The 19,518-nt window shown below is 38.0% G+C and overlaps 1 protein-coding gene across 2 annotated transcripts in view; it reads right to left on the bottom strand.

Moving 5' to 3' along the window:
* Window positions 1-19,518, bottom strand: part of LOC121871806 (coatomer subunit alpha-like) — a 169,997-nt gene that overhangs the window by 64,766 nt on the left and 85,713 nt on the right. For both annotated transcript variants that reach the window (XM_042374305.1, XM_042374306.1), the window contains exons 5-6: window positions 10,122-10,348; window positions 6,925-7,164 (exon numbers count right to left, since the gene is read on the bottom strand). In XM_042374305.1, coding sequence (XP_042230239.1) covers window positions 6,925-7,164; window positions 10,122-10,348 — 467 coding nt within the window. The remainder of the gene's footprint in view (window positions 1-6,924; window positions 7,165-10,121; window positions 10,349-19,518) is intronic.

Below are 19,518 nucleotides of genomic sequence, written 5' to 3'. Positions count from 1 at the left end.
ACCAATAATTTGCTTGAACACAGAAAAAAAGCATTTAGTTGAAGTGAGTCTCAAGCAAGATGTTACCTCCAGTGAAAACAGAGAGAGACTAACGCCTGTTTGCTGTGTTAAGAGGCTGGATGCCGCGCATTAAACGAGTCACTTTACCTTCAATTATGTTCAATAATTGTTAAAATTACTAAAAAATTGAATATTAAACTTTTAAAATTATTGAATAGTATAAACTTCTTGATATTTACTAAAATAGTAAGGAATTTAAGCCCTAGAACCGATTAATGTATTGGCGGACTGATGCTAAAGCTGGTTGCCCGGTCAGTGCAAGCGAAAACATGTTGAGGTCGGTTCGTAAGAAATTCGTTAACCGAATTTTTGTTCGTTAACCGAATTGAAGATCCTTATGGAAGGCAGTTCGTTAAATGAGGGGTCACTGTGTATGTATATATGTATGTATGTATATGTATGTATGTGTATGTATGTATGTATGTATGTATGTATATATATATATATATATATATATATATATATATATATATATATATATATATATATATATATATATATATATATATATATATATATATATATATATATATATATATATATATATATACACAGTTATACCTACTTAGCGATCAGGTGAACCCAGAGGCTACGTTAAGTGAAATCCGCTAAGTGAACAACAGAACATATGGGATTAATTCCAATAAAACCGGCCCGACCCCAAACTCCCTTTTGAGCACATACCTATGTTGTAGTAAAAATAACATCTTAATTTTATGATGGTACATGCACACAATTAATACTTAAGAAATGAAATACAGTGTAAGTTAGTGTCCATTCAAATAATATGGACTCAACTCCCTCCCCCTCTCTACACAGCCGGCTAACAGATGGTCAGTCGATTCTCCCTCCCCCACCAACCGTCCCAAGGAGATGTGTGGGATAACCTCAAACTAAAGTTTAGGAAAAATATAATTGACATTGCTGGATTCGCCTTAAGACCGAGGAATATTTTGAATATAAATGTGTATATTTTGCACAAAAGACTCTTTATAGTTACCTAGAAAAAAATTGTATCTAAAAATTGAAGTTTAAGCAAAATATATGATCATTTATATTCAAAATGATCACCAAATTATAAGAATTCCAGCAATATAGAATTATATTCTGACGGGGTAATTTGTATGAATTTTTATGAGCTAAAACAAATATCTTCAGTTAATAAAAAAAAAAAATATCTTCTGACACTATCTGTCAATCAAGTACCCCACCTTGCCTCCCCTCTTCCAACCGGAGGTCAGTCCCAACCCTCCCCCCCACCCCCACCAATCCTCCTTCAGAGTTTTTAACATTTAGTATTAAATAATACCTCAGATTAAGTTAGGATAATATGAGTGACATTGCTGGATTCCTTGTAAGATAGGAATATTTTTGAATATAAATGTCATATATTTTACTAAAAGATACCATAGTTACCTAGAAAATTTTTATCTAAAATTGTAAGTTTAAAAGCAAAATATATGATGTTTATATTTCAAATAATCCTCAAATATAAAATTCCATGATATAGGAATTATTCTGACGAGTAATAATTTGTATGAATTTTATGAGCTAAAACAAATATCTTCCAGTTAATAAAAAAAATAATAATTCTTCACAGGGTAACAGATGGTGGGTGGTCCCTCCTCCCCCACCAACCGTCCCAAGAAATGTGTGGGATAACCACTAAATTTTAATAAATAATACCTCCAAACTAAAGTTAGGATAATATAATTGACATTGCTGGATTCAGCCTTGAATAAGGAATATTTTTGAATATAAATGTCATATATTTTGCTGAAAAGATATAGTTACCTAGAAAATTTTTATCTAAAATTAGCAAGTGTAAGCAAAAATATATGATGTTTATATTCAAAATGATCACCAAATTATAAGAATTCCAGCAATACAAATTATATTACAACCCTGACAATTGTATGAATTTTATGAGCTAAAACAGGCAGTCAGGCAGGAATTGGTAATTGAGGCAAATCTAAAAATAACGTCTATAGGACACTCACAGCGTATATGTGGAAAAATCAGCGTTAAGTGAAAGTTCAGCTTTGGCAAGGCACAGCGTATATGCAGCAGCGTTAAGTGCGACGATTAGGCAGGAATAAACTGTGTGTGTGTGTGTGTGTGACATAGCCCATATATATATATATATATATATATATATATATATATATATATATATATATATATATATATATATATATATATATATATATATATATATATATATATATATATATATATATATATATATATATATATATATATATATATATATATATATATATATATATATATATATATATATATATATATATATATATTTCATGTAAATCCACAATGAAAACGTGGATAAAAGATAATCTTGATAAAATCACCCTGTATATTTAAGCCTCTCTCTGTCCATGTAATCCAGTTGCCTCTGAAGATGTCTTGAATAAAGACGAAAGCTAAAAATTACTCCGTTGTTTCCATTTTCGTGTGATTTATCAAGGAATATATATATACTGTATATATATATATATATATATATATATATATATATATATATATATATATATATATATATATATATATATATATATATATATATATACCTAGACCCCGGCTTTGTGGGGTTAGGGATAAATCCAGGTCGTAAGTCCCGATATGGTCGTAAGTCCGATATAGATAAAAATAAAATAAAAAATAAAAGAATTTCAAAAAAAAAATTCAAATTTTTTTTTCAAATTCTTTAAAATCTACAATGAAATACAGTACACTAAACGTAAAAAATAATGAGGAATGGATACAGTACCCAGTAAAAGTAATAAATAATGAGGAATGGATACAGTGTGACTGAGCACTTACCTTAAATATAGTCAGCTGAATGCCTAGAGCCCCCATAATTTTCTATTTACAGGATACATGGAGACTATATTAATTGGAAGAAGCAGAAGAGAACCTTGGGGCTGGGTGGGTCATCAATGTAAGCTTCCTTCAGACAGGTTTATGTACTGTGGTAACTTGCTGGTTGAAGGTGTTGGATCATCTTGAGGGTGAAGAGGCAGCACTGGTGGGGCGTGAGGAGCCAGTACTGGGGACTTCTTGAAATAGGTGTCCAATTTAGATTTTTTGATTTTCTTTTTCTTTTTCATTGCCATTTCTGTAACCACTTAAGTGAATCTTCTTGGATCATTCTGTCAACTTTGGCACTTAGCAGCTCATAATTTTGATCCCATGTCATCAAAACATTTGCATTGCTTTATTAATTATAACCAAATGCCTCACCACCATATGTTTCATAGAAAACTTTTGGGGGGGTGCAGGCTCTTCTTCTGCATTTGTCTCTCTTCTTCCTCTGCAACTTTCTGTGCATCTAGTTCAATAAGATCCTCGTTACTGAGCTCTTCTGCCACTTCCAATAACTGTCCAACATCTTCAGTATCAATTTCTAACTCCAGCTGTTTACCTAACTCCACTATCTTGTTACTAATATCCAAAAATACTTCCTTTCATTAAATCCTTTGAAACTGTTCACATATCTTTTCAGGATTTACTCTTCCATATTCCATTCATGCGATGTTTTGTAACCTGATCCCATGCTGCATAATGTTCTTTATACATGACAAATCGGCCTCCTTCCAAAAACTGTCTGAAGCGTTTTCTCACCTTCAATGCCCAGCAACAGCCTGAGAAAGGCGAAGGTCGTCGCGTAAATATCGCTTTATAGGCAGAAATAACTTTGCTTGATCCATGGGTTGGATGATAGAGTAGTGTTAGTGGCATGTACACTACCTTAACATCCAGGAGTACATGTAGATCCAGGTGTGGTGGGTGTCCCCAGACATTATCCAAAATCAGTAAAATCTTGAATAAGGAATTCCTTTGTTGCAGACAATACTCCTTGGCTCATGGAATGAAACAAGTCATGAACCAATCCTCAAATAGTACTAGGGTCATCAGGCTTTCTGTTACTGCGATAAAACACTGGCAGTGTGTGCTTGCTGACATGTTTAAAAGCCTGGGGTTCTCTGAATGATAGATCATGAAGGGCTTTTAGCTTGAAACAGCTTGTCCCCCCCAACAGAAGTGTAATTCTGTCCTTGAATACCTTGAATCCGGGCATTTTTGCCTCTTTGTGGATGTATATCCGGTCGGGCATCGTTTCCACAATAAAAATCAGTCTCATCCACATTGAATATTTGCTCTGGCAAATAATTCCCTTCCACAATCACATCATCTAACTCCTCCTTAAAAAGCAGCACCAACGCCGGCGCTAGCTGCCTCTCCGCTCTCACCTTAACACTGTGTGGGCTAGCAGCGTTTTTTTAAATCTATCAAACCACCCCTTGACTTCCCTGTAAAAGGTTTGATCACATTCATCTCCTGCCTGCTCCTTCAGGCTTTGGAACAGGCTTCTTGCTTTAGCCTGTATGGATTTAGAACACTTAAGGGTACTGCCTTCTGCATCTGAACTACTATCCATATCTTAATAATTTTTCCATATCGTGGATAGGACCTTGTCTTTTCAGCACTGTTAATTATAGTTCCCTTTATGAGTGTTGTTCCTTTCACTACTTCACGAATCGTTCCTTGTCCTTCAAGAATAGTGGATATAGTCGAGTGTAGAAACCTAGGTCGCGTGAGATCGTTGCTACTGTTTTCCATTCTCATACTGTGTTATTATCTTCAGTTTCATCTCAAAAGTAATTGCCTGTCTCCTTTCCTTGGGTACCACCAGCACTCACTTTTCGCTTTCCAGTCATTATAAAGTCAATTAAATACAATAATAGCGAAAGTTCACAAGCGCGATCAGTATAGGATCGATAGCCAAGCACAAACAAAGCGGCTCCACTGGTGGAGTGCAATACGAGGCGACCCAAGCCACCCTCCCTCTCGCCGGGGCGAAAACGTTTCGGTATAGCTGTATAGAAAATGCACTCATTTGAAAATTTTTTGGTCACGGGGACGCAGTCGATGTCCCGTATGGACGACGGTCAAAGCAGGTCGGAAGTACCAATGGGACGAAGTCCATATAGTCGTAAGTCGGGTCTGTGTGTGTGTATATATATATATATATATATATATATATATATATATATATATATATATATATATATATATATATATATATATATATATATATATATATATATATATATATATATATATATATATATATATATATATATATATATATATATATATATATATTTTTTTTTTTTTTTTTTTTTTTTTTTTTTCGAGGGAAATATTATTGGGGTAATTGACGCCTGGGTTGTGGTAACAGCAAGCCATCCAGCCAATTTAGAAATGTTGGTAGCCCAGCCTGGTTTATCGGGATCCCGACCCATCGTAGTGCTCGATGCACACTTTTGAATGACCTCGCCCGACACAAGCGTATGGTGCCCAATGGTCAGGCTTCATCTGGCATGACAACTGTAAATATGGCCCATAGTACAGTACAATATACCATCAGCATCAGCAAAATACAGTACATATACAGGTAAAAAAAATCTGGTTTTACTACCCGAGTCAGTTAAGAGGTTAATGCTCGAGTCAGTTAGAGGCATGGTAATTTGTTATATGCATACAATACTTTCACTAAGCCACTGACCCTATGTTTAATACAGTGAATATGTCACACTACAGATGTGGAGGGTAATGTTAACCCTTAAGCCCCAGGTTAAGGTGCTGCTGGCAGCCACCCCCTCCTCAGGGGATAAATCGAGAAAAAAAATCAACTAAAAAAAAAAAAAAGCAAGCAGGAAAGTAGGCGGATGTTCTGGAACGTCACCCGGGGCCTAAGGGTTAAAACAAGTACAGTTGAGTCTGGATTTACGCGGTTTTGGTTTACGCGTTTTGTCATTTACGCGGTACCTTGCCAGAATTGAAATGCTGGATTTAGGCGGTAAATTTGGTCATTTACGCGGGTGAAGTATAATTTGTTTATTTACTGAAGATACTTGTTTTAGCTCATAAAATTTATACAAATTACCCGGCCAGAATATAATTTACATTGCTGGAATTCTTACAATATGATGATCATTTTAAATAAAAACATCATGGATTTTGCATTAGACATCCAAATTTTGGATCTAATGTAAGAATTTTCATTAGAAAGAGCCAAAATTTTATCTTTTGTGCAAAATATATGACGTTTATATTCAAAATATTCCTGGTCTTGCAAGGAATCCAGCAATGTCAATTATATTCTCCTAACTTTAGTCTGAGGTATCATTTATTACTAAACATGTAGGCCTAGTGTTTTTTCCCAAACATTTCTCAGGGAGGGAGGAGCCAGCGAGCGTGGGAAAAGGAAGGGGGGAGGGGGGGTTGAGTTCATCATTTGAATGGACATTAACCGGTGACTGTAGTTCTCTTAAATATTAATTGTGTGTGCATATCATCATAAAATTAAGATGTTATTTTTACTACAACGTAGGTATTGTGTCGGTATTGTGTCGGAAAAAGTGGAGTTTGGGGGTCGGCCCAGTCTCTATTTCAATTAATTCCATATGTTCTGTTTAATCCCATATGTTCTGTTATTTCATTTAAGCGTTTCTCGTTTTACGCGGTACTCCGCGGGTTCAATTGACCGCGTAAATGAAGACCTAACTGTATAGCACTGTACTATAATATACTACCATATAACTTGCCTTGGATTTAATATTAAGTAGATATAATAATGAATGTGTGAACTAAAACACCATACAGATCTGAAAGTTATTTAAGTAGCTCAGCCTCTTCTTTGAAGAGCTACGCTCAGTGGAGCCTGTCACTTCTGGCCAACACCTAAAACTATGTTCAAACTTGTGGCTGTATCACAATGACCTTTAACTACTGTGTCTCACTACCTTTATATTCAATAATACATCCTGTTCTTACCTTGAAAATAGTCATGCCACCATCATGACCAGCAGCAAAGAGGTTGAGCGAGGGATGTGCAGCCAGAACCCAGAATCTGTCATGTTCACGACGGATGGTATGGAGACATATTCTTTTGGCCATGTCCCAAACACGGATGGATTTATCCTCAGAGTTAGATAATATCAATTCTTGTCTTGGGTGAAACATGACGCATGACACGTTGTTGTAGTGCCCACGGCAGGTGTCTACTTCCCAAGCCTAAGTAGATATGAAAAATTTTAATACAGTACTGTGAACCCTCGAAGATCCTGACTAAAATGGGGGATCACCTGTCTGAAAAAGCAGATAGTCCAAATCTTCCAGTGAATGTACTTAATGTATAAAAATGAACAATAATGATATGAAAAACACCCAAAATACAATACATATTATCCTGACCACTGGGGTTAGTTATACAGACTTTTTCCTGTGAAAAAGACATAATTTTGAGCAACATATTACTGTACTGTATTCAAATGTACTACACTAAAGGACTAAAAATTTTATCTCTTGGGCAAACTATGTGATGTTCATACGGTACTCAAATTATTTGTTGTCTTGCAGGGATTCCAGCAATGCAAGTTATATTCTACTAAGTTTAGTCTGTGACATTTTACAAGATAAAAACTTTATGCTTAAAACTAGCTTTACCCTGTTTTGGGAATGCTTCTTAGGGAGGCTTCTTAGCCCAGAACCCCTAATTTTTTAATCAAAATCTTCTGAAATCTGGATTTACAGGGTCCAAATCTTCGAGGATTCACTGTACAAATTACAGTACCCTGTACTTGTAAAATATTTCCCTTAAAATGATATACCCCAAAAAGCACATAATTATCAGTGATTAATTATTTTCATGACTCCTAAAAGAAACAGGTACAGTACATTAATATATACTACTGAATGAGACGTGTGAATGGGATAGGGGCAGTAGAATCAATGCAGGGACCATGGCCAAGGATTGAAATGGAATGGGTGAAGAAAGCAATTTACAAAATGAAGAATGGAAAGATGGCTGGAAGCTTTGGGATAGTTGCAGAAAAGCTGAAAGTATCAAGTGATGTAGAAGTGTTAATGGTGATCAAATTGACAAATGCAATCTTGATGGAATGTGTTGTTCCATACAACTGGCAGAAAGTAATGTGATCATGAATAAGGACTTAAAAGGGTTAATGCATGAACTACAGGGTCCTGAAGTTGCTAGTTCAGGCTATGAAAGTTGTGGAAAAAGTGACTGACAAACTGTCAAGAGAGAAAGTGGACATAAACGAAATGCAATTTGGGTTTATGCCAGATAGGGTGACTACAGAGGTACTATTAATGGCCAGGCAAATACAAGTGAAATATCTAGGGAAGGAGAGAAAGTTATACTTCATATTTGTAGACTTAAAGAAGGCATTTGACAGGGTACCACATGAAACAGTAAAGTAGGCAATGAGAAAACTGGGAGTTGATGAGTGCCTTGTTTGAGTGGTTATGGTTACAAGAGGACTCAAACACCACTGTGAGAGTAAATAGTGTGGAATTTGAGATGAAAGACGGGATCCATTAGGGGTCTTACTTGAGCCTTTTCTGCTTATCAAGGTCCTGGAGGCAATATCATAGGACTTTATGACTTGTCTACCCTGGGAGTTGTTGTATGCTGAAGACTTAGTGCTGCTAGGTGATGTCTTGAAGAGGTAATGGGAGTGTATGTGTATGTGGTGAACAAAATACAAGTGTTGACTATTGGTAAGGATGAGAGACTTGTGGTGGAAAGAGGAATATGGCCACATGCTGACTGTAAGAAGGGTGTTGGAAGAAACTCAATAATGTGCAATGAGTGTGCAAGGTGAGTACACAAGAGGTGGAGTGGATAGCAGATAGATGTTGCTGACTTGCAATGTTCTGTATGTGCAACTAATCATGTATCCATAGCAAGGCTGGATAAACTCAACATTGGGATATATCCCTGGACTGTGTTGATGAGTTCTGTAACTTAGATGACATGCCAGTCTAGATTCTGAAGCCTGCTCAGTTGCAAGGGTCTGAAGTGGCTGAAGAAAGTTTAGGAGTTGCAGCCATTTTTGACTAAGAGGATCTACTCTTCACTTGAAAAATGGACAGTTAAAGGGGATGACATAAGCAAGCTTGAGCAAGCTAAAATGAAAATGATGAGGTAGAAGTGCAATGTGACACTGAAAGACAGAAGAGTAAGGTGAGGTTCTATGCAGACATATGCTAAGATGGTTTGGGCATGGTGAGAGAATAGACGAGACCAATTGGATCAAGAGGTGCACTTGGTAAAAAAAAAACTACTGTTACAATTTCTGCGCGAAAAAAACCAACACTACAAACGAAGTGTTTCAAAAAACACTGAGGCATTCCCCGCATTGGTAGCCCTGCGCGTGTAAGGGTTCGGCCACACGTGCTCGAGACAAGTGATCGGCACTCTGAAATGAAACCCAGTATTAGACTTTCCGGAATTATCGACCGTATGGCGAAACGTCGTTGGGCCGGGTTCCATTAAGACAGCATGCAAAACTGTGGAGCTCTTCAGATGTTTCGGAACAGCATGGTATATTTTCCAATACGAATAAAGAATGACATAATGTGGCATTAGCCCAAAGTGAAGTAGCAATACAAACACAGATTCAAAATTCGGTTGCAAAATAATCTTATACCTTTACTATATCGACTAATTCTGCCAAACATATAATGCATTCCAATATGGCAACTCATCCATTTTCAGGGTTACTGTAGTCCACGGTGTGTGGGACATTTAATATAACATACAGTATAACTTATCTAGATATACTGACATTCTCCAGTCATATTGTAACAAAGTAATTCAATACTGTCAATGAAATAGCTAATTTTGGCCTACCAAATTAAGTAAATGTCTCAAATTCAGGCCTACCAACTCTCGTGAGACAACGGGAATGTTCAGTTGGAAAATCGTCAAACCCCACCTGTACGGTAGTTTTTTTACCGAGTGTACTTAAGCGTAAATGTAGAGGGGAAGAAAGCTAGGGTGAAGTCAAGAATCACATGATATGAAATGATATTAGAGTTAAGATCCTGACAAGAGCATGTGCAGCATGGAGAGCTGCCAACAGGTAATCACAGCTATCACATACAAGTTTGGAAAATGGCTTTACAAATTTGATGTTAAAGATGATGGCGAGAGTACCACTAACCTTGCAATCATTCATCCTCCAGAGCTTAACCTGACGATCATCTGAGCCTGAGATGACCAGAGGGAGAGTAGGGTGGAATGCAGCCCAGTTAACGCCACGGTCATGACCTTCCAGCACATGACGCACTGTGGCATCCCCTGCACTGAAAAGTTCTGGGTTGCGGGTGTGGTGGTCATCACTACCCCCAATCCCGCCCATTCCAGGAGAAACATTTTTCTTTCGAAGACCTGCCCAAGACCAATGTAAACGTTTAAAACACCCAATTCATAAAATGATCTTCAAAAAACATTGAAGTACATTCAAAAGTAATACAAAAGTTTTAATTAGGACAAACATATTACATTACATGCACATACTCTATACACCAGTATTTAAATACTTTTTTAGTTAGCTAAAGTTCACAAAATTCTTTTTAATAAGATTAGAGAGCAAATTGTAAGACAGCAGAAGCAAAGAGAACACAAGAAATACTACCAGTAGTTAATCATGCATAAACTTAAACCACAGCTGTCCTTCATCCTTCCCTCTATCAACATATACCCTCAATTCCCTCAAACTCCACCATCAATAACTCACTCTTCACCATAATCTGTTAATTTTTTAAAAAGTCGAATTATTGTACACGTATCCCTTGAGATACAAATGTTTGAGATATGATTATTCACTTATATGAAGTTCCTAAATTGACACAACTATTTCAAGATTCGCTTATACGAATTTGGGTCTGGGCAAAAAATTTATATCGTGCACCCTCTGAGAGTCAGCTGCGACAGCCACATCCCCCTAGCACTCTCCCTACCAGGATGAGGTTGAAGTTTTGTTTTGGTACATGTATTTCTTAGCTCATAATTTCGGGTACTGTATATAAACACAAATTTCTTCGAACGTTATTTTTTTATTCAGTTACATGCACACACAATCCTACATACAGAATGTCCAATATATACTATACACAGTATTTTCTCGATTTGACAAACTAATTTGAGCCACCCCTTTTCCATTTAATTGACATTTCCACTAAATCGAATTTCCGTGTTTTCACTTGATTTAGTGAAGTAGTTCACCAAATCGAGTGTGACTCCCGTTAAATACCGCAGCTTGGTGCGTGGGGTTTGTTTACATCCACTCAGTCTGTGTCCTGCTGCCACATGTGTGTTGTTCACTGCTACCTCTCAGTCAACTGCCTAATGGTATCTCCGTTAGCTGGAACAATTGGTGCAGAGCACTTCCAGGAATGAGATATTTCCAGGTAATAAGACGACTCTCAAATCCGGAAAAAAATCACTCGTCCTCCGAATTTTCCGGGTAATGGAAAAATTTTCTCATAAGTTCCAGAAATTGCCCATTACATCCTCTCTTGAACCTGGAAAAATATCCCCAATCCCCAGAATTTTCCGGGTATCGGAAAAATATTCATAATTTTCCAGAAAATGTGCCACAGAAAATTGTTCCAAAATTTGGAAAATTCCAGCATGACGAGGAGGAGGAGGTGGCGGTGGTGTTGTTCTTGTAGGTTTTGGTGGTGCTGTACGTTTTGTTGGTGGTGTAGGTTTTGTTGGTGGTGTAGGTTTTGTTGGTGGTGTAGGTTTTGTTGGTGGTGTAGGTTTTGGTGGTGTTGTAGGTTTTGGTGGTGGTGCAGGTTTTGGTGGTGGCGTAGGTTTTGGAAGTGTTGTAGGTTTTGGTGGTGGTGAGGTTTTGGTGGTGGTGTAGGTTTTGGTGGTGGGTGGTAGGTTTTGGTGGTGGTGTAGGTTTTGGTGGGTGGTAGGTTTTGGTGGTGTGGTAGGTGGTGGTTAGGTTTTGGTGGTGTAGGTATTGGTGGTGTTGCAGGTTTTGGTGGTGGTGAGGTTTTGGTAGGTGTAGGTTTGGTGGTGTTGTAGGTTTTGGTGGTGGGTGGTGTGGTTTTGGTGGTGCAGGTTTGGGTGGTGGTGAAGGTTTTGGTGGTGGTGTAGGTTTTGGTGTAGGTTTGTGGTGGTGTAGGTTTGTGGTGTGTAGGTGTTAGGTTTTGGTGGTGGTGAGGTTTTGGTGGTGGTGTAGGTATTGGTGGTGTTGTAGGTTTTGGTGGTGGTGTAGGTTTTTGGTGGTGGTGTAGGTTTGTGGTGTGTAGGTTTTGGTGGTGGTGTAGGTTTTGGTGGTGGTGTAGGTTTTGTAGGTTTTGGTTTTCGTGGTGGTGGTGGTTGTAAGGGCTGTAACGAGCGGGATGGTTGTCCGCCACTCGTTTGTGGCCCCACTAGGGGGGAGAGGACGGAGGTGAGAAGGTTGCTGCTGCCTCGTTGCACACTAGACACTATTCATCCGTCACCACAGCTGCACTTCCCCCGCTGTTCGATTCCAACTCTGGTTGTGTACTCATCTGAGGTTCCATGGGACTATGTGGGCTGATTCCCCAGTCCTTCACTATTCAGCTGTATCTCCAGTCACCTACTCCAGCTACTGCCGCGGCTGCCACGTGATCGCCACTTCCTCCACACCCTATCCACAGTCCGTGCCCTGGCGTCTATGCTGTGTGGCAAGACATCGCCCACCAACGCCAAGTGAGGAAGCTGCCCAGGACCTTCCCCCTGAGAGTGGATCACCGCATTACCAGAACATTCTACAGTGCTGGTGAGGAGGAAGATTCATCTGTAGCCGTAGGAAATACCTGTTCTTTGTTGTATTGATTGTTTTGTTTCAAGTAATTGTTTGACTCCAGTGCTGTTTATTTAATATTTGTGTGAGTGGTGTCAGAGTTAAATTAGTGTGAGTATTTTCTTAGTAAAGAGATGTCAATCTCTAATGGTTGTTTATTACCCCTTGGAAACCCATGGTTCTTGACTTTCCTTTTTATAAGATCCTGATTTGCCTGGCAAGGAATTATCAAAAGGCAATTTATTTCAAGGCATTAGCACTTCAGAGAGGATGTTAGACAAATTTTAATATTTATCATAAAAGGTCGATATAAATACGCGCAATCCGGGTGGAGGTAAAACGCTCAGGGGAACCAATCAGCTATTTGTAGCTATAGACGAGGGGCAGGACTTTTGGGCCAGCTTAGCGTGGAAATACTATAGTCGTCGTTGTTGTTCTAATGTCATTACTGCGCTTCAACAACTAAGGTTTTTAAGCATGTAACAAGGTTAATACCATACAGGTAGTTCTGCTATAACGCGATAATTGTGTTCTTGTAAAATATCGTGTTATAGAAAATCGCGTAATAGAAATAACAGGGCTTATGGAGAAAATAGGGTTAGGTGCAGATTACTCGAAATCGAAAAAATTTAGTAGTTAGCCTAACACAAAGGATAGCACAGTCTAAATAAATGTTACATTCATATCTAATAATGAAATCATACAGTATATGAAACACTTTACTTGATGGGGGAGAAGGGTGATTTTGAGGTTGATAAAATCGAGCTTCTCTTCAAGTGTTATATCCTTTCTTTTACGATCACCACCGGGAATTCTATCACCAGAACGCTTCTTGTTGATATTCTTCTTTACTATATTCACAGTTAATACAGTGGGGTATGCTATAACGAACGGATCCTACTACGAATATTCCTATAACGAACGGTTTAACCTATAAAATTGAGAATGCTATAACGAACGAAACTCCTACAACGAACATTATTTAATGTTTTTTTTCTAATTTATTGTTTTTTTATTACAAATATTAATGATATTCTTTATTTCAGGGGTTTAGATGCATATTTATGCACTTTTTTAAAATTTTTAAAATTTTATATTATATTTTTCAGTGTTAAGTGGTTGTATTTGGGGGCCTGGAACGGATTAATCCTATAACGAACAAGGTTCTAGAACCAATTAGATTCGTTATAGCATACCCCACTGTACCACAAAACTGGAGAAATAGTAAGCAAAAATCGCATTATAGCAAACAAGCGTTTGCGTTATACAAATATCGTTCCTAATTCATAAATCGCGTTAGAGCAAATTCGCGTTATCAAAACACGCGTTATAGCAGAACTCACTGTACAGTATTGTAATTGCACTCTTCCAACATCATTTAAAAAATTGAGATAAAACTCTAGTCTAAACCTAGTGGGCTCATATGGTTTACTGCATAGATTAGCACTAACTTTTCAAAACATTTGTAACCACCAATAAGAATACACAATAAAATCATAAATCATTGCATGGTAACGTTTAGAGAAGATGCCAACTGTGTGAATGGGTGAACTCCCATCAGTGTGTGAGCACCTAGTCACATCATAGACAACTCAATGTCAGTACTTGCAACCATGCTTGAGTAGTATCATCCTAATACATTACTAAAGTGTGGTGGAACTGTAAAAATGTAAATAACAAGTACCCTTGACCTTTGCTTTATGCAAATTCGCTAATATGCAAGAACCCTACTTCTACCCATAATTTGCTTAATGCGAAAAAAATTCGCCGTTATGTGCTCTGTCCAAGATATGTCGCACTAATGGTTTTGTGTAGCGTGTGGTGCGAGATGCTACAGTGCGATACATTGTGGGTGGCTAGTTAGACACCACACCACAACGTTTTGCAGTAGCCATGCATGTGTGAGGATCTATGCTTGTTGTGCTACTCTGTGTTGTGTTTTCAAGCCTTTTTGGACAGTTTTGTGGGACATTATGGCTCCTAAACATCCTGATTCTAGCCCTGGGCCTTCAACAGAGAGTAAGAGGACACAGTTAATGCTAGAAACAAAGATGGAATCATTAACCATGCTAAAGTTGGTGAAAGTTCATCTGCTCTCAACCATTACTACAATTTGAACAACTCCACCATTCGCAACATCAATGCTCATCTGAGTATCGAGGTAGGTAACAATGAGTGTAAGCGAATTTTATAATGCCAGTAGAGGCTGGCTTGTTAAGTTTGTGAAGCACCACAACTTCAACAACTTAATTGTTATGAGGGGATTATGCATTTGCCAACCACAAAGCAACTGCCAAATATCTAGAAGAACTTCAGCACATCATGAAAGAGTATGGTTTCACCGCTAAGCAAATCTTTAATGCTGGTAAAACAAGGCTTTTTTGGAAGCATACGCCTAAGAGGACATGCATCAGCAAAGAGGTAAAGAATGCTCTGGGTTTTAAGGTAGCGAAGGGCAGGCTGGCTGCTGTTGAGTATGAAATTTGGTTCACGAATCACTTTGTGTAGAAGCTGAACATTACTGCTAGGAGTCTAACCTTGCCTTCAATGTCCTTCTATTACTGGATAATGCTCCTGGCCATCCAAAACATCTCATTAGCATTCATTCCAACATTACAGTCCTTTATCTACCACCCAACGCAACATCTCTCATCATGACACTTGATCACGAGTGATTTCCACGTTCATAGGGGCAGATCCAAAAATAACAAGGGGGGGCACTATAAGCCCCCAGAAAATGTTTTGAAATCTGACCAATATCATTGGAATTTTCTGATGAAAAGGGGGGCCCAGACCCCCAGGACACCCCTGGATCTGCCTTTGGTTCACAGCTTACTTCCTGCACAGAGCCATCTCACAGATGCTCGATACTACAGACTTTGACAATCTGGGAAGTAAGCCAACAGTACGAGAATGGTGCAAGTCATTAAATATTAGACGTGCCCTCAACAACATTGATGAATCCTGGAAAGAAGTAAAGTTGCCAACTTTCCATGCATCCTAGAGTCACTCTGGCCAGTGTGTGTGTGTGCACAGCTTCACTGCAACCATGCATGACTGTGTTATTCTCAGACGATGAGTGGGTGGTGTGGGGTTCTCAGACCTTGAGACTTCAGATATTGTTGACCTCCTTGATTCTTACAATGAGCAGCAGTGTTGACGATTTCCTAATGTTGACTGCTACAGAAGAAAACAAGGAGAAAGAGGATGACTTTGTTCTGGAGGTGAATGAGATAATGTTGAAGCAGATGGATGAATTTTTTAAGTCTGCTGTTGAACATGCACAGCATGCTGTGGACATGGACCATAGTTTAGAGAGGAGCCACTATTTCAGCCATGGGTTACAGCCTACCTGTGCACCCTACAAACAACTTTATTCTCAGAACAACATGCTTCAAAACACACCACTGTTACCAAGTTCTTCAGGCCTTTGTCAACCACTTCAATTCCACACTCCATGCCAGTAGCATTACCACAACCATCACCTTCACCTGTTCCAAGATTTGAGAGTTCTGAGGGCAACATTAACCGAGCCAAAAGTTCTGATAGCTTACCCGACCTTGCTTAGTCATCTCCAGCACCACAGCAAACTACACCTTCACCTATAGCTGAGAGTTCTGTTCACCTAAATCTTAGTATCTTCGATGTTGATGACAACCCAGACAATCCACAACCATCAACATCTCAGTAAAATCCACCACCACTGTAACCACCACTTGTCCCCTGGAGCTTAGACATATGTCTTCATCTGTTCATAGAATATCTCTTATCAGGCTTACTATGTCTTTAAATATTTTTACTGCTTCAATTTAGCATTAGTGTTGTCTTTTATTATGTCTTCATGAAAAATTGCCAGACTTAAGGTTAGGATAGCTCCAGAAATGGTTGTGGAATGCATCCCATTTTCTCCGCAAGATTATGTATTCACTTTGTGATTTTTAGTTATAATATATATATATATATATATATATATATATATATATATATATATATATATATATATATATATATATATATATATATATATATATATATATATATATATATACACACAGTTGGTCCTCATATTACGCGGTCCCGCATTCCGCGTTTCACCGTTAACGCGGTGCCTTGCCAGAACCTAACATTTTCACATTCTGCGGTCGTGAACCCCATTACGCGGAGAGCGGCTGGCAAGCCGCGCCATTTTTGGATCCAAACCTCCCGCCATGCCATGTTGTGTAAGAGGCGCGAAAATGGTGCGCACAAGGTCGCCCAGTCATCAAAACATGACCAGTTCTTCACCCGCCACCCACTACAGCCGGCCCAAGTCAGTGATAGTGATAATTATAGTGAGGATATGGACTTATATGAACTTTGGGGGGTTTGACAAAGAGGCCCTGCAAGCCTCTGTGGTGGATAGTGATACAATTGATACAAGTGATACAGGTGAGGGCCAATAATCTGCCCTCTGCCTCGGAACCAACCGCCCATCCCCGTGTGCCCAGCCATCTTTTCTACTAATGTAAGTGTTAAAAAACCTAATATTATTGATATTTCTCTTAATTATTAATTGTGAGTGCATGCCATCATAAAGTTAAGATAATATTTTTACTACAACATAGTTGTGTGTCGTCAAAAAGTGGAGTTTGGGGATCGGCCCGGACTCCATTTCAATTAATCCCATATGTTATGTTATTCACTTTACGCGTTTCTCACTTTCCGCGGTACCCTCCGGGTTACATTAACCTCGTAATATGAGGACCAACTGTATATATATATATGTATGTATGTATGTATGTATGTATGTATGTATGTATGTATGTATGTATGTATGTATGTATATATGTATGTATATATGTATGTATATATGTATGTATATATGTATGTATATATGTATGTATATATGTATGTATATATGTATGTATGTATGTATGTATGTATGTATGTGTAAGAAAAACAGTAATGTAGTGTACAGTATACCCAACAAGGAAGGTGTGGTAAACTACGACAGAATTCCAGAGGCTTCTTTCTTTTGGTGAGTATAACAACATATTCTATTTTTTTTTTATTCCTCATAAAAGTGTTCTACATTGTGTATTGCAATAGCCAAAGAAACAAAGTACAGGTACTCCCCGACTTACGACAGGGTTAGGGACCGACATCCAGGTCGTAAGTCGAAATGGTTGTAAGTCGGAAATGCTTAAATAACACATAGAAAATCGAAAATGGATCTCTTTTTTTCTTCTCAGCACCACAAAACTCTCACATTTAAGCTAGCCAGCCATTTTAAAATGAATTACAGATGAAAATTTTGTCTGTGTACTGACTTTGGGACTCAAAAATACATAATTTGACCAAATTTTGGTACGACTGAGGTAGGTCGTAAGTGCGGGTGGACGTAAGTCGAGTAGGTCGTAAGTCGGGGAGGAGCTGTAGTCAGGAATAAGTGATTTTGATCGAAAAGTGAATAATATATTAGTTATGTTTCCAGGTAATCTGGGTAGGATGTGTTGTCAACGCCAGGGTTAGTGAGTGAGTGAGTGAGTGAGTGAGTGAGAAATTCCAGTCATTCCCAAAATTAGTCCTCCCGATTAAAGGGGGTTTACTGTCTCTGCGGAGCACGGCAGTGGAATGGATACAGCACTTGCCTCCTGCTCAGGGAGATTGGTTGTTCAATTCCCGGGCACTCCCAGTTCACCCAGCTGTAAATGGGTACCTAATTTTACAAATTAGGGAAGCGAGGGCAGTCGAGTGCAGTACTGACCATCTTGCCTCCTTGTGTACGGAAGGCTTAGTATACAGTGTGCTGAATCCACACTGTCCCTCAGGAGCTGTTATGCCTATGGGACCCACCTTCACTTTTTATAGAAGTATCTGATCTTAGCAGCCTTATATTTTCACATCCATAGAAAGGCTGAAATAAGCACTCCTCCATGCAAACCTATAACACATTCTACACCTAACATCTTCCCATTCACTGGACTATAACTAGCCTGGTAAATTTTTGGTATATTTTGCCAATATTCGTAAACACAGCTAATGTGTCTATCAATTTCATGTTTATCCATTGCCTAATTATCAGTGGTTATACTCAATTAAAATTATTATCTTAATTTTTTTCATCAAATTATTATAATAAATGTATTTTTCATCAAATTATTATAATAAATTAATTTTTCATCTCATCAAGGGAGGATCCATATATATAAAATCTTTCTCTTGAAATACTCCTGTTTAAGAGTAAGACTTCCCAAATAATATAACCTGCAAGAGTCAAAACATTATTTAAAGTGTTATCACTGTCAGGATCATCAGACAACAGTAAATAAGGTAGATGATGCATGACAGATCATGTACAGTACTGTGCTCTAGAAGTCAATAGAAAACAGAGTAAATAATTATGGAGTTGACAATTCATAAAAATAATTCACATATGTACACAAAAAGCAACTATAAACAGCATTATTGAAAAAGCAAAATGTATTAAAGCATGCAAACATCACCTCATATTAAATGGTGCAACAGCAAACTTACTAGAAACAGTTATATAATACACATGCTTGTTCGGCCGGGTAAAAATTTCGCTCCCTCCCTAAATATGGCAGCATCAACCCCAAATGAGATAAAACAGCACAACCGTACCAGACAACAGACAGGATAAATAAGTTTGGAGACTCATTCCCATGACTCAATTTCACCACGGGGAGCGAATTTTTTTTTCCATGACGGCACATATAAATACAATATGCACAGTTGTCAACCAATAAATTACATTAATTACTGTAGTAAA

Source organism: Homarus americanus, unplaced genomic scaffold (genome assembly GCF_018991925.1).
Source record: "Homarus americanus isolate GMGI-L3 unplaced genomic scaffold, GMGI_Hamer_2.0 scaffold39675, whole genome shotgun sequence".
NCBI lineage: Eukaryota > Metazoa > Arthropoda > Malacostraca > Decapoda > Nephropidae > Homarus > Homarus americanus.
The sequence above is the reverse complement of the archived record's forward strand: the minus strand, read 5'-3'. Positions and strand labels throughout refer to the sequence as shown.